Here is a 13570-nt window from a genome sequence, read left to right on the forward strand (position 1 = left end):
TTACTGTGGTTTAATTTTTGACAAATACAGGCTCATCCATATTTAACCAATGTTCATCATAAAGGGCCATTACTACCACGTTCCCGTTCAAAATATTCTAATAAAGTTGCGATGAGTTTTTTACGACTATTAAGCTATCCTACATTGTCCGACTGCAAGGTCTGCTAGTAAACATTTTTAGGCTTAAAGTATCACAACATAATTTATTTCAACCAAAAACTCGTAATACAAAATTAAAGTGTCAAAACGAATGACAATGTCAGGAAAAAAATAAAATAAATGTGGCAACTTGACATTTTTACAGCAGAGCTACCACTTGAATCCCCAGCGGGAAATTTAAATTCCAGATAGTCAGCCCCATGCTTGCCCCATGCGGAATATGTCCATGATTGGCAACAATGAATTTGAAAATTGCGCTCTTGATTACGTAACTAAAAGTTTAATTGGTATCGAAAAGTTTTGAAATCTATTAATTTTTTTAAATTGTATTCTTAGCATTCCAGATGAGATATCGCCATCTTTAAGTTACACAACAATAATCTACAGGCTGTTATATGATTTAGCTTTGGATCTTTTCGATAGAGCTAACATGAATTCTGTTATTTTTAATATTAAATCCCCTCCATTATCAAGACAACAGAGCGAATCTCAGGTAAATAAGCTTTAATATCTTATAGGCTTGGTGCATATCAGTTGATTTCAAGAAATTTCGACCGCAGCGCTCTAACGGCAGAAATTAACAGTACGTATTTCACGCCGCCGTCATGTTGTTCACATCAAAATAATATTGAAATCGTGGTTTTGTCATAATATTTATGTATTTTAGTTTTTTGCTAGTGCAGTTACTGAGACTGTAAAACACTCAGTTACGAGGTTTGTGTGAAGTAACGCTGTTTCGGGTAATAAAAAATAAGTGAAAAAGAATTCGAACTAGGCGTCGTATTGTGTTGTGACAATTTCAAATGTTAATCAAATTGCCGAAAAAATGTTAACGCGTAAAGTAGAGCGTAATTAGGGATTGTTGGGTGCAATAACATTCAATAACTCAACTTTTCCGGATATTCAACTCTCCCGAAACATTTTATAGCTTCATAGTTTCTTACACCGATTTGATCAAAAACAAAAATGGATTCAAGCAGTTCGACGAAACAAGTGAGTAAACAAAGTGCTCGTTACATAATCAAAAAATTAAATAGACATATACTATAAGAGGATAAAATATAATTTGCAATATTTATGGTATAATTTTTAATTTTTTTAATCAACTAGTGATTAAATGTTTTATGAACATCTTCTAAAATTATAGTTATGTACCTTTAAAAAAATTCGTTAGCCGAAATAGCCCCAATTATGCCCCGCTAGCAAAACCGGTGATTAAAACTATGCTCGCTATCGTAGCTGAACTCATCTAAAAAGTGTTTTTAACTGGAATAATAAATTATAATTCAAGTTAGACCTTCTCAAGATATCAAAATATTTACTTTTTTATTTTTATTTTTAGAATTTTTACAAATTATACTTCCTAACACTTTTAGAATAATTAAATAATAAATCTTTCGTGTACTCTCTATTTAAACCCGTATATTTGTATATACTAGTTGTTTATAATATTCTAGAGAATGCACCAAGCCTATAGGGAGTTAGAATGAATGATTGTAACGATTTTTTTTAATTTTAGACTGAACTTAGTATCCAAAAAGATAAGAGATCAAATGTGAACAGTTTAAATTTAAATCCTCCTGCTCCAGACCCGATTGTTGTTCATCCTGGAGTCGTTATTTGTATGTTCCAGCTTTTACCTTGTATTAAAGTAAGTTAATATCTTGCAATTTTTAAATACTTATAACATTTCAAGATAAATTATGTCAACATTGTTTACAAATTTGATAAACTTTTACATCTAATAAGCATGGTAACGATTTAAGCTTGATTTTCATGCATCCGTTGTCCGACGATACGTTGATACGATATTAATTTCATTGGTTGTATTTAAAGGCTTCGATTGGTTAACCGTTTCTAACCAACCGAAGTCTTTAAATTCAACCACTAAAATTAATATCGTATCATCGTATCGTCGGACAACGGATGCATGAAAATCAAACTTTATACGATATGTGTCATATTTCCACTTTTCCTCTCGCGTTTCGTGTGTTATGGCCCTGTCACGGCCTTGAATTTTTACTCCCATCGCGCGTAAAGAAGTTTCACTTCCAAAAATATTTTTTTAAAATTTTACATAAGTATGCCAATTTACAGGTGTTTACTTAAATAGTTTTTTAATAATATTTTTAACTTATATCATGCTAGTTTCTTGATATAAGCTTCATTCAGAACCTCGTAATTAGTGGAATAAATTAGGGTTTACAATTAAAATTTATACTTTTTAGTTTACGATCATTCACAATGTTTAAAAAACACTATTAAAATTAATAGAATATCCTAGCAACAGCTTGTGTTAATCAGTTGTATCCATAGAGAAAGCCTAATATGTAGCTTATAAAACAACCAACTTTTTCATTTCTAACCACAATTTCTCTTGACGGAAGATAATCAAAAGCCAAAATGACGTTACTTGCAAATTTTGAAGTATAATTAGTGGAAAAGTCAAAAGTTTGATAACTTTTTCTACTAATTGAAAAGGTCTACCACTAATTTTGGCGTTCTGAATGCTTACATTGAAATTAAAGGAACAAATTTCCACGCTAATTGAAACCACTAGTTTATTCCACTAATTGCGAGGTTCTGAATGAAATTATAGGAGCAAAATTCCTGGAAACTATTTTTGTTATTTTATACCGTGCTGGCAACTGTTACTTTTGGGTCGGTATTTACATGTATGGAAGTAAATCGCATAGAGATCTTGTTAAGTCGGAGTGAGAGAAATGCGGCGGTGTGTTGTTGCGGCGTTGCCGGTACGCCTTTCCCTATCAAGTAAAGTAAAATCACGATCGCACACCGCTTATTTTTAAACTTTTTTTCGAAAAGATAACTAGATAAAATCATTAGATATGTTTCTGAGTACCTGAAATCGAATTATAAAGATATCGTTAGGGTGTACATTTTTTTATAACGAGAAAATGTCAGTAATCGGGATAATTTAAAAACTTAACTTTTTAACACATAACACGCCATAACTTAAGAACCATTTTAGATATTGAAAGTTTTTTTTATTTTGAAAATCGGATCTTTTACAATATGTTTAAATAAGAAAAATTCAATAAGGTTGTTTTTTCCATTCAAAAATTTTAAACAACCCATCCAGTTACTTTTAATGCATAGCAATTTTCAGCAATCGTGTAACTTTTTTATTTATAAAGATTTTCACATATTGTCTGCAAAGAAAATATAGCAGAAATATTAAGAAATTTTTTGAAAAAACTACAATCAATTTATTTCTAATAGATTTCGAGATATCGATTTTTGAATTCAGAGTTCTAATAGCGCACCAACTCAGTTCCACTTATTATTACCAAAAATTCAACAGCAACTGTTTCTAACTTACACTTAAAAATTTTCAAAAATTATAACTACTCGTTAATAAATAAACAAATAAAGTATCACGAGACGTAATTAAATCGTGAAGCTGAACGCATGATGTACACCTCTCCCCAGAACTTTAAGTACTGACAGAGGTACTGATTGGGTCGGCCGCTCGACTGCGACAAATCTGCTATATCCCCTTCCACGTCACTTAGCAATATGTGCACAGTTTCTCGGTTTATTTCATGCGTTTGGCAACGTGTTTACTGTTCTCTCTTTGTTCGGTACATTATAAAACGCATTGTACTCTTCTTACATACGGAAATCTCGACCCAAGACTAACCTTTGCCAGCCCTTAGTATGTCAAATTATGAGGAAATGTGAATATATTGGTCATTTAAAAAAGGTGATCGACGACAATCCCCATTCCTGTTGAAATCTGCGTACACCGTCAATTATTTTTAATTACCATTATTATTCGTAAATTACTAAGTTTGAACCCAAATATTTCAGGACGATACTTACGAAACATATCTTAGCCTGCAATTATATATTGCTGAAGTGATAAAATCATTAGTGAGAAGCGAAAGGAATCAACAAGTGATGTGCGACGCTGGTTTCGTTACTTATTTATTAGAAGTCGGTTCAGCCCCTTTGCAAAACGAGAATCATCCCTTACACACCCATTTACAATATATGCTAGAACGACTGGCAGCTCAAGCTTTAGAACCCATCGATTTAAGAACGTTTTTTAGGTAAATATTGACGTTTTATTTGTACAGGTTGTCCCACTAAGAATAGCTCTCGGGTGTATCTCGAAAAGTATTAGCCGTAGGGCCTGCGGAAATAAATATTTATAACTAAAGAGACAATGAGAAATTGCTGGAAATTATTTTCAAGCTTGTAGAACGCTCGCTAGAGGGCGTAACTGCTATAAAAAAATAAGAAAAAGGAGTTTTTACACAATTTTGCCTAGATAACAGGTACTATAAATAACATCTTCATAATCTTCAGTAAATTAGATTAGTATTGATTAGTATTAGAACCATTTTCCCCTATCTGCCAAAATAAAGTGGTGGGGGAAGGTTAGATCTATTTTTATTTAAATGTTAATAACTCCGGACTGGATGCACGGAATACAACAAACGGGTGCTCGTTTAAATGAGCGTTCCTTACTCTATATTATACCGTATAAACAATAATAAGCTTTTGAATGTAGACGATAGAGGGCGCTGTCTTACAATTTAACAAACATTGCGCGTTTTTTCAAAAAAATGAAATGCGATAGTATATGTTATTTTAGCTGATAGGAAAGAGTAATAAAAGCTAAAAAAGTCAGCGAAAACCGCATCTTGATATCCTCTGCTTTCAAACCGAAGATATTAGCAAGATTATAATAAATACGCAAAAATAAGCCCTTAATTACCTTATTTTTATAACACGGTTACAGTAGCTCTGCTGATTATGGCCATTCTTATAAAAAATTAGATAGAAACGGTTAGTTTATTCTAAAATCGACAATATACTAGAATATCATAATACCAGATCTATTAATATCTAATAATTAAGATATCAATGACAGTTAATAAGAAACGACGCCTCAGTGAAGTCATGGTAGGCTTTGGAAAACAGTTGCTTTTGACGTAATTGTATAAACGTCAAAGTGTTATTAGATCAACATTTTGATAGTCTTAGAAGCATTTTTTCTCTATTGAAGAAAGGCATTCTTTGAAGAATTAAAGAAAAGAAACATAAAGATAAAAAAACGCTGCTGAGACTATCAAAATGTTGATATAATAATATTATGACGTTTAAACTATCCCTCTAAAAACAACTTTTTTCCAAAGTCTACCATGAATTCACTGAGGTGTCGTTTCTTGTTCACTGTCAGTTATATCTCAATTATTATATATTAATACACCTAGTATTGATAGTATCCTGATACATTGTCGATTTTTTGAATAAAATAATCTTTTTTATCTTATTTTTTATTAGAATGGTCATAATCAAGAGGGCTAGTGATACAGTGTTAGAAAAATAAGTTCTACAAACTTAAAAATAATTTCCAGCAATTTCTCATTTTCTCTTTAGTTATAAATATTTTTTTCCGCAAGCCCTACGACTAATACTTTCCGAGATACAGCCGAGAGCTATTCTTAGTGGGACACCCTGTACAAACATTTATGTTCTATGTAAAATGCTTTTTAGGCTTGGAAATCCATTGAGTTGTCTACCTCTAGGATCAACTGAACCTGGTGGAGGACCAGTACCTCTAACCCGTATTAAAACTATAGTTTCTATGACCACGCCTAAGGATTTTAGGGCTCAGTCTACCTATACTTTACCGCCGTTTGTTGAATTCGATATGTCGGCGGAGGGGTTTGGATGTTTATATTTGCCTAGTATTGCACCACAGTCTATTTCAGTGCCTAGTGTGGTGTCTGCAGTTGACGGCAGTATATTAGGGGGAATTGGATCAGGTACGATTTTTGATTTCATTTTATTTACAGTTGAGGGGTTTCTGGCAAAAACCCCATTAGTCAAAAAAATGAGTAAAATGAGTTAATGGCGCTATCCGACAGTAATTTGTTAGTCATAACGTTCTTACCAAACGAATTCGGGAAAAGTGCTATAAGTCAGCCCGTGGCATACGATCAAAAATATCGTAATTCCGCAAGAACCCCACAAGTCACAAGCCTTAACGGCAAAAACTCCACTAGTCCGCTACTTGATGAAACTTGAAATGAAACTAATTAAAAAAGTTCGTGTAAATATATGTCCTAAAATGCTTAGTTTTGGAGATACAGGATATAGAAGTTTCATTTTTATTTCGATTTTTTCCAAGTAATTTCTAAATTTCCAAATAAGTTACATCAATATATGGATGAAAATAGGTGTCTGGGAGTTTTTTGACAGGAGAAATTTGATTATGATATCAATATGACTCCTGTTTGTAGGGGACACCACCTACATGTGGTTTAACCGTTTTGAAGAGCAATAAATAAATTTTCGTTCGTATCTGTATAAAACTATTGAGGGAAAAAAAATACATTTCCATGATTTTTTACGTAAAAAATGTCTCTTGGTAAAAATCGCTACAAGCAACCGATCTCCACATATTTAGAATGGAACTAGTCAATACATGTCATTATTGATAAAAAATAAACATGTTTAGTAGATAGTTATTTGACTGAAATGATGAACTTTTTATTTTTTTAAATTAATCATAAATTTGTCTTCGAAAAAATGATGATGAAAGAGTTTCTGTTGAACTTTTGCCACAAAAACATTTCAAAGTAATCATTTCAGTCTAATAACTTTTTAATGATCATGTTTAATTTATATTAGGTATTGATAATTTTGATTCCAAATATCTCGAGAACCATTACTCACAGCGATTTTTATTAAGAGACTTTTTTACGTAAAAAACGTTGTAAATGTATATTTTTTTACCTAGTAGTTTTGTACAGGTACTGACAAAAAGTTATTAGTTTTTGGCAAAAAATTATCATTTAACTAATTTAAAATTGAAAAAATATTTTTTTTAGATTAAGAAATAAAAATTCACAAACATAGGTATACTCGTAGGTCCTAGTCCTAGGGTATAATGTTCTTATACAGTGTGATCCATTATTCGGCAATATTTCCCTATTTGGGATTTTCACCTTATTATTCTACAAAATATGAGCAATTGTAGCGCAGATTTTAAAAATATTTTTATAGATTTATAGGGTGATTCCTATACAGGGTGGTCCGAACTGTATTCCGGAAACTTCGGCAGCATATTATGCAGATAAAAATATGTAAAAAAATTCTTATAAATGTACGTCCTAAAATGCTTATTTTCAGAGATACAGGGTGTAGAAATTTAATTTTTATTTCGATTTTTTTCAAATAATTTATGAAGTAACGTCAATATTTGGATGAAAATTGTTTTTTTTTGACATGAAAAATTGGATTTTGATGTCGATATGACTCCTAGTTGTAGAGGGCGCATGAAAAATTGGATTTTGATGTCGATATGACTCCTAGATGTAGAGGGCGCCACCTACATATTTTTTAACTGGTTTGAAGAGTAATAACTTTTCGTCCGTACCTGTATAAAACTACTGAGTAAAAAAAATATTTACGAATTTTTACGTAAAAAATGTCTCTTGGTAAAAATCCTTACCAGTAATGATTCTCGAGATATTTGGAACCGAAATTATCAATACCTGACATTATTGACATAAATAAACATGTTGACTAAATAGTTATTTGACTAAAATCATAAATTTGAAATGTTTTTGTGTCAAAAGTTCAACAGAAACTGTTAAATCATCATTTTTTTCGTAGAAAAAAATTATGATTAATTTAAAAAATATAAAAATTTCCCAAATTTATCATTTCAGTCAAATAGCTATCTACTTATCGTGTTCATTTTTTGTCAATAATGACATGTATTGACTATTTCCATTCTAAATATATTGAGAACGATTGCTTGCAACGATTTTTACCAAGAGACATTTTTTCATAAAAAGTCACGGAGATGTATATTTTTTCACTCAGTGGTTTTATACAGGTACGGACGAAAAGTTATTACTCTTCAAAACAGTTAAAACACATGCAGGTGGCGCCCCCTACAAATAGGAGTCATATTGACATCAAAATCAAATTTATCATGTCAGAAAACTTCCGGACACAAATTTTCATCCAAATGTTGAGGTTACTTCAGAAATTATTTGGAAAAAATCGTAATAAAAATGAAGTTTCTACGCCCTGTATCTCCGAAACTAAGCATTTTAGGATACATATTTTTACGAACTTTTTTACTTATTTTTACCTGCAGAATATGTTGCCGAAGTTTCCGGAGTTCAGTCTTAATTGGCATTATTTTATAGTAGTCCTCTCTAACTCTCTTGTTTACTATTTACTTGTTTACTTGTTTAACTATATGTATAAGCTGTATTGCTTTTACTATTTGAGATTTATATATATTTATTTTAGTTAAACAAGTTTTAGAGAGGACTACTATAAACTAATGTCAGTTAAGAAAATTTAGAATTTATGATTTTTAAATTTTAGAAAGCCTCTAAATGTACGTAAAGTTTAGTTTAAAGATGCTGGTATTTTCAAAAATTTTGTAAATGGGGTCTTTTTGGAACACTATACAGGCTTACCTAACTTAAGATGTGTGTTTTCTATGATTATTTATCTGTAAACTACAAAAACAACTTTATTTAAAAACTTTTGATTTTATATTATGCAATTTACTTTTTACAGGAGATCGACTCTTTCCTCCCCAGACTGGTCTCAGTTACTCCACGTGGATTTGTGTAGACAAGTTTTCTGACCCTCGTAGTGATCCTCACTCTGTCCATCTCCTTACTTTGGTGAGAAGCTACAATGGAGCGAAAGAAGATCATGTTGTTTGTCTCTCCATTGTTCTCTCAACTAGGGATAAAGCCATCATTGTTTCAACAAAAGAAACGAGAATACCAGGGAGTAAGTTATTTCTCTGTTAGCTGTTTTCCATCTAACTGATACGATTATCTAATTAGGTTTAAAATTGAACTAAGAGCTAAAGTCTGTTCAAGGAGAGAATACAAGAGAGTAACAATTGCGGTCTGTCATTTTAATTCGCGTGTAAATTGAATTTTCTATTATTTCTTTGGATTTCGTCTGTCGAAATTCTGTTTTGGATTTTGTTCGTTTCGTTGGACAAACTTTAGATAAAAAGGAAGTATTAGAATTATTAGAATAAGGTTTATTGTTTAAATCTGACTACATTATATACCTATAGTTCATATCAAATAAACTTTTAGTCACGTGATTAAGCTTGACCGGCACAGCGTTGCCCACTTTTACATATTTTCTGTTAATCAAAAGGGCAACGGCCCAGCTACGTTGAAACACCGGTTCCCATTAGAACACCCGAAGTTAAGCGACGTAAGACGATACTAGTGGATGGACGGGTGACCGATTCGAAACTCTGTATCGTGCTGTTGTCCAAAAAAAGGCAAAAGTGTAAAATCTATTGACACACACTGCTCATTTACGCCGGTTCGAGGCCGGATGAGATCGGATATCTCGTGAGTAAGAGTCGATTTAGACACTTGCCAAGTCAGGGTAGGCTATTGACCATGATATGACCGAGGACCGCGGTTCGGATTCCGCGTAAACAAAGTAGGCCTCGTCCAGATTAGCCCTGGCAGCAAAAAGGAGACGTTAACTGAAATCTTTACTTTTCTTTTAATCAAAATATTTTAGGAAACAAAAATAAATTAATTATAAATATATTAACAGTTACTATTTACGTCAACAAAACTCACCTCCTTAACAGCACTTAAGGAACATGAAGGGCCATTACTACCGCTTTTCTGTTCAAAATATTCTAATAAAGTTGCGATGAGTTTTTTACGACTATTAAGCTATAACTACTAATAATAGCGATACCCACTTCGCACTAAAAGAGGTTCTAAAAAGAACAATATACAACGAAAATTTTTAAGCTAAAAGTGTCTCAACACAATTCATTTAAACCAAAAACTCGTAATACAAAACTGAAGTGTCAAAACGAATGACAATGTCAGGAAATAAATAAATAAATGTGGCAACTTGACATTTTTTACAGCAGAGCTTCCACCTGAATTTCCAACGGAAAACTTATGGTGGGTTCATATTTCGTGAATTAGTATAACCTAACCTTACCATTAACATTAACCCTAAGAAATTAACCTTATGAACTTAAGGAAATGACGTTCATACTTCTACTTGTCTTAGATTGGTTAGGTTATGATAAATAAAACATGTTTTGAACTTATATTTTTGAACTCATATTAACTAAATTCACAATTATTTTTAAAAATTCTAATACTTCAGAAACTTATTTTTACATTAATAATTTCTAGACCAAAAAATACATAATTTATTAACATTTATAAACCGTCAAATTCAACATGTAAGATATTTTTTCGAGAATTCTTAAAACCCCTAGTTTTGGGCATGCGCGATTCAGTTTCGAGTTAGCATTAGGCCTAAGAATATAAAATATCCCAACCTGTTAGGACTAAGTCTAAGGTTAGGATCGATACAACGGAAGCATGAACCCTAGCGTTCGTTAACGTTGATTCATATTCTTGGGGTTAGGACTAATATTAATGTAATGGCTAAGATCGAAATCATCCCACCATTAAATTCCACTTAGTCAGTTCGGCGCCGAATATAGGTACATTCAGGCTGAGAGCGTTGAGCGTCGCGTCTCGTTTGCGTCGCGTCCGCGTGTCGAAATGGAATCAATTCACTTAACTTAAATTAGACCGTTCAGGCAGACAGCGCAGCGTCGCCTGGCGTTGCGCTAGCGTCCGCTGAGCGTCGGTGTTCGAGTTCAATGGGGCGGACGCGACGCAAACGCGACGCGACGCTCAACGCTCTCAGCCTGAATGTACTTTATGTCCATGGTGGGCAAGAATGAATAAAGAAGTCTTATGGGGATTTCGCCACTGTAAGAAAATCTACAAAATAAAATAGGTAGTTATTTTTTGTAAACACTGCTGCTTTAATCCAACGGTGACTAATTGTCAGCAGTGGTTTACTAATAAACAAATTTGCCTAATGGATAAACAAATGCTTAACGTTTCGGAAAGTATATCTCTTTCCGTCGTCCGAAGCAAAAAAAAACACAAAGAACAAAGAAAAAAAACTGTTTGAAATATCTAAATGCAACTTTCGAGAACACTAGTTTTTTTTAAACAGAACGTCAACGTAGTCATGGGTAACACTCTAACTTTTTGTGTGTTGATACAGTAACACTGGCAAGTTTTCCTGTATCAACACAAAGTATCAGCACGATTGTGTCATTTGGCACAATAGTGAATCAGCGTTATTTCAGTTAAACACATACAGGGTTTCGTGTTTGCGGTTTCTCGCGCTCACTGTCGAGAAGCCCACGGCTGACGCGGTACTCCATGTTGCCAAACGATGAAAAATTGCGTACTTTGAAATACAAGAAAAATTAAACACACTTTTTGATAATTTAAGGGTAGTTTCATATACAATGTTATCTAATATAGGAGTACAGGTATACTCTTAAGCATCTTGAAAAGGTAAAGTAGTCTTTTTAAATTAGAAAATTAGAGCACACATACTCAATAAAAGGATGATGGCAACATTGATTTGCAAAGGTAGTTGTTACGCAAAATCGGAGATCGGTAATTCCCATAGCACTAAGCACACCACGTGTTTTGTTTTAGTTTTGTTTAGTTTACAGTATTCGTATGCATAACCAATTAGCCTCGTGAATATTTCCCTATAATTATTCTCCCCCTACTAACATTAGCATTGACAACAACGCGCCGCGACGATGTGTTGCCTAAAGACAACCGAAACTGAAAGACATTAAATCGAATATGGATCGATTAGAAACAAAATATATATTTTCTCCACGATAAGAAACAAAAAATTCATTATTATTTACTATCAATTTTTTATTACAATAACAATCGAGAAGATGTAAACGCGAGTCTTCGTCAGATTTAGCTCTCCATCCTCCCATGAACCATGAACCATATATTTGAGACGTCGCGTCGGTAATATTTATTTCATAAACAGTAACAAATTTATCGTGGATTTCCACTAATACTAAGTCTGCATAACTGCAAACAATTATCGATGCTCGTATGCATATTAACAAGAAATCGAATCACATTGGCCCAGCATGACACAATAAAACTGTTTTATTGTGTCATGTATCATGCTTGTATAGCCAACCTAACGAAATGGCACCGCGCCCGCGTCTCGATACGATACTCCATGCGGAAAGCTTGCAGCGTTATATTAAGTGTCAGTATCAAAATATTCATTGACGCTGTTTCAACACCATGGCATAGCGAACCCAACGAAATTGCACCGCACCCCGTCTCGATACGATACTCCGTGTGGAAAGCTTGCAGCGTTTTATTAAAAGTGTCAGTGTCAAAAAATTCATTGACGCTGTTTCAACACCATGGCTTAGCGAACCCAACGAAATTGCACCGCGCCCGCGTCTCGAGACGATACTCCTTGCGGAAAGCTTGCAGCGTTATATTAAGTGTCAGTGTCAAAAAATTCATTGACGCTGTTTCAACATCCATGACACACTGAAAGGTGTCAACACAAAAGTGTCATACAACACAGTGTTACACATGGCTACGTCAACGATCAACAAGCAGTCTTTACAAAAAATAACTATTTTATTTTGTAGATTTTTTTACAGTGGCGAAATACCCATAGGACTTTTTTGGAGAGGTGAATCCGCCACAGAGGTATAGACATTTTTTTTTATTGAATTGAATTGAAAAATCGCGCCCTCGATTACTTAACTAAAAGTTTAATTGGTGTCGGATATAATAATGGTTTGGCTTTGTTAGCTCTTTTTATATTATGTATTCAACAGTTTTTTTGTTTCTATCCAAATAGATATAGTCGGAGATTGGGAACCTGAAGGATCTGGAGAACACGGAGCCCGCGTTTGGTATCCAGACCTACTCAAAGAAACCCAATGGCATCATATAGTTGTGGTTTTAAATAGAGCCGTATTGAAAAATTCATCTTTTTCCCTTTATATCGACGGCCAACAAATTCACACGCAAAAGATGCACTATATCTCTCAGAATCCCGCCGGCCCAGCGTCAAACTTGAACCTGTCCACCTCGGTTTATGGATATATCGGAACTCCTCCGGCGTGGAGGAGATATTCCCGGCTGTGTTGGAAACAGGGCCCCTGTCATTTGTTTGAAGAAGTAAGCACAGTGCTGGTTCAAAATAGAGATGAGCAACAAATTGATTTAATCGCATTAATTTTAAAATCGCAATTGCAACCCGCGATTGATTCTCATAGGAAACTGCGACTGCGATTTCTTCTATTTGCGAGTTTCAAAGAAGATGTTTTCTAGGGCTAAAATCATAATATACCGGGTGTTTCTCAAGAGTGGTTCGCCCCTATAACTTTTTTATTTTTATTTTTGGTAAAAAAACAAGATTTGGTATGTTAGCATGGTATTCAATTCGTTTCGATCACTTTCTGTTTCACCGGAAATGAATACAACTTTTGGAAAAAATCATGATTTAAAAA

General features: G+C 33.4%; 1 protein-coding gene across 1 annotated transcript in view; it reads left to right on the plus strand.

Moving 5' to 3' along the window:
* The window catches only part of LOC115876921 (WD repeat and FYVE domain-containing protein 3), a 103733-nt gene that overhangs the window by 37348 nt on the left and 52815 nt on the right, over nt 1–13570 (plus strand). Inside the window, exons 9-14 of the mRNA XM_030892968.1 lie at nt 496–652; nt 1679–1810; nt 3994–4235; nt 5689–5960; nt 8743–8964; nt 12916–13238. Coding sequence (XP_030748828.1) covers nt 496–652; nt 1679–1810; nt 3994–4235; nt 5689–5960; nt 8743–8964; nt 12916–13238 — 1348 coding nt within the window. The remainder of the gene's footprint in view (nt 1–495; nt 653–1678; nt 1811–3993; nt 4236–5688; nt 5961–8742; nt 8965–12915; nt 13239–13570) is intronic.

The sequence above is a fragment of the Sitophilus oryzae genome, unplaced genomic scaffold (assembly GCF_002938485.1).
Source record: "Sitophilus oryzae breed Bouriz unplaced genomic scaffold, Soryzae_2.0 scaffold_1440_pilon_pilon, whole genome shotgun sequence".
Lineage (NCBI taxonomy): Eukaryota > Metazoa > Arthropoda > Insecta > Coleoptera > Curculionidae > Sitophilus > Sitophilus oryzae.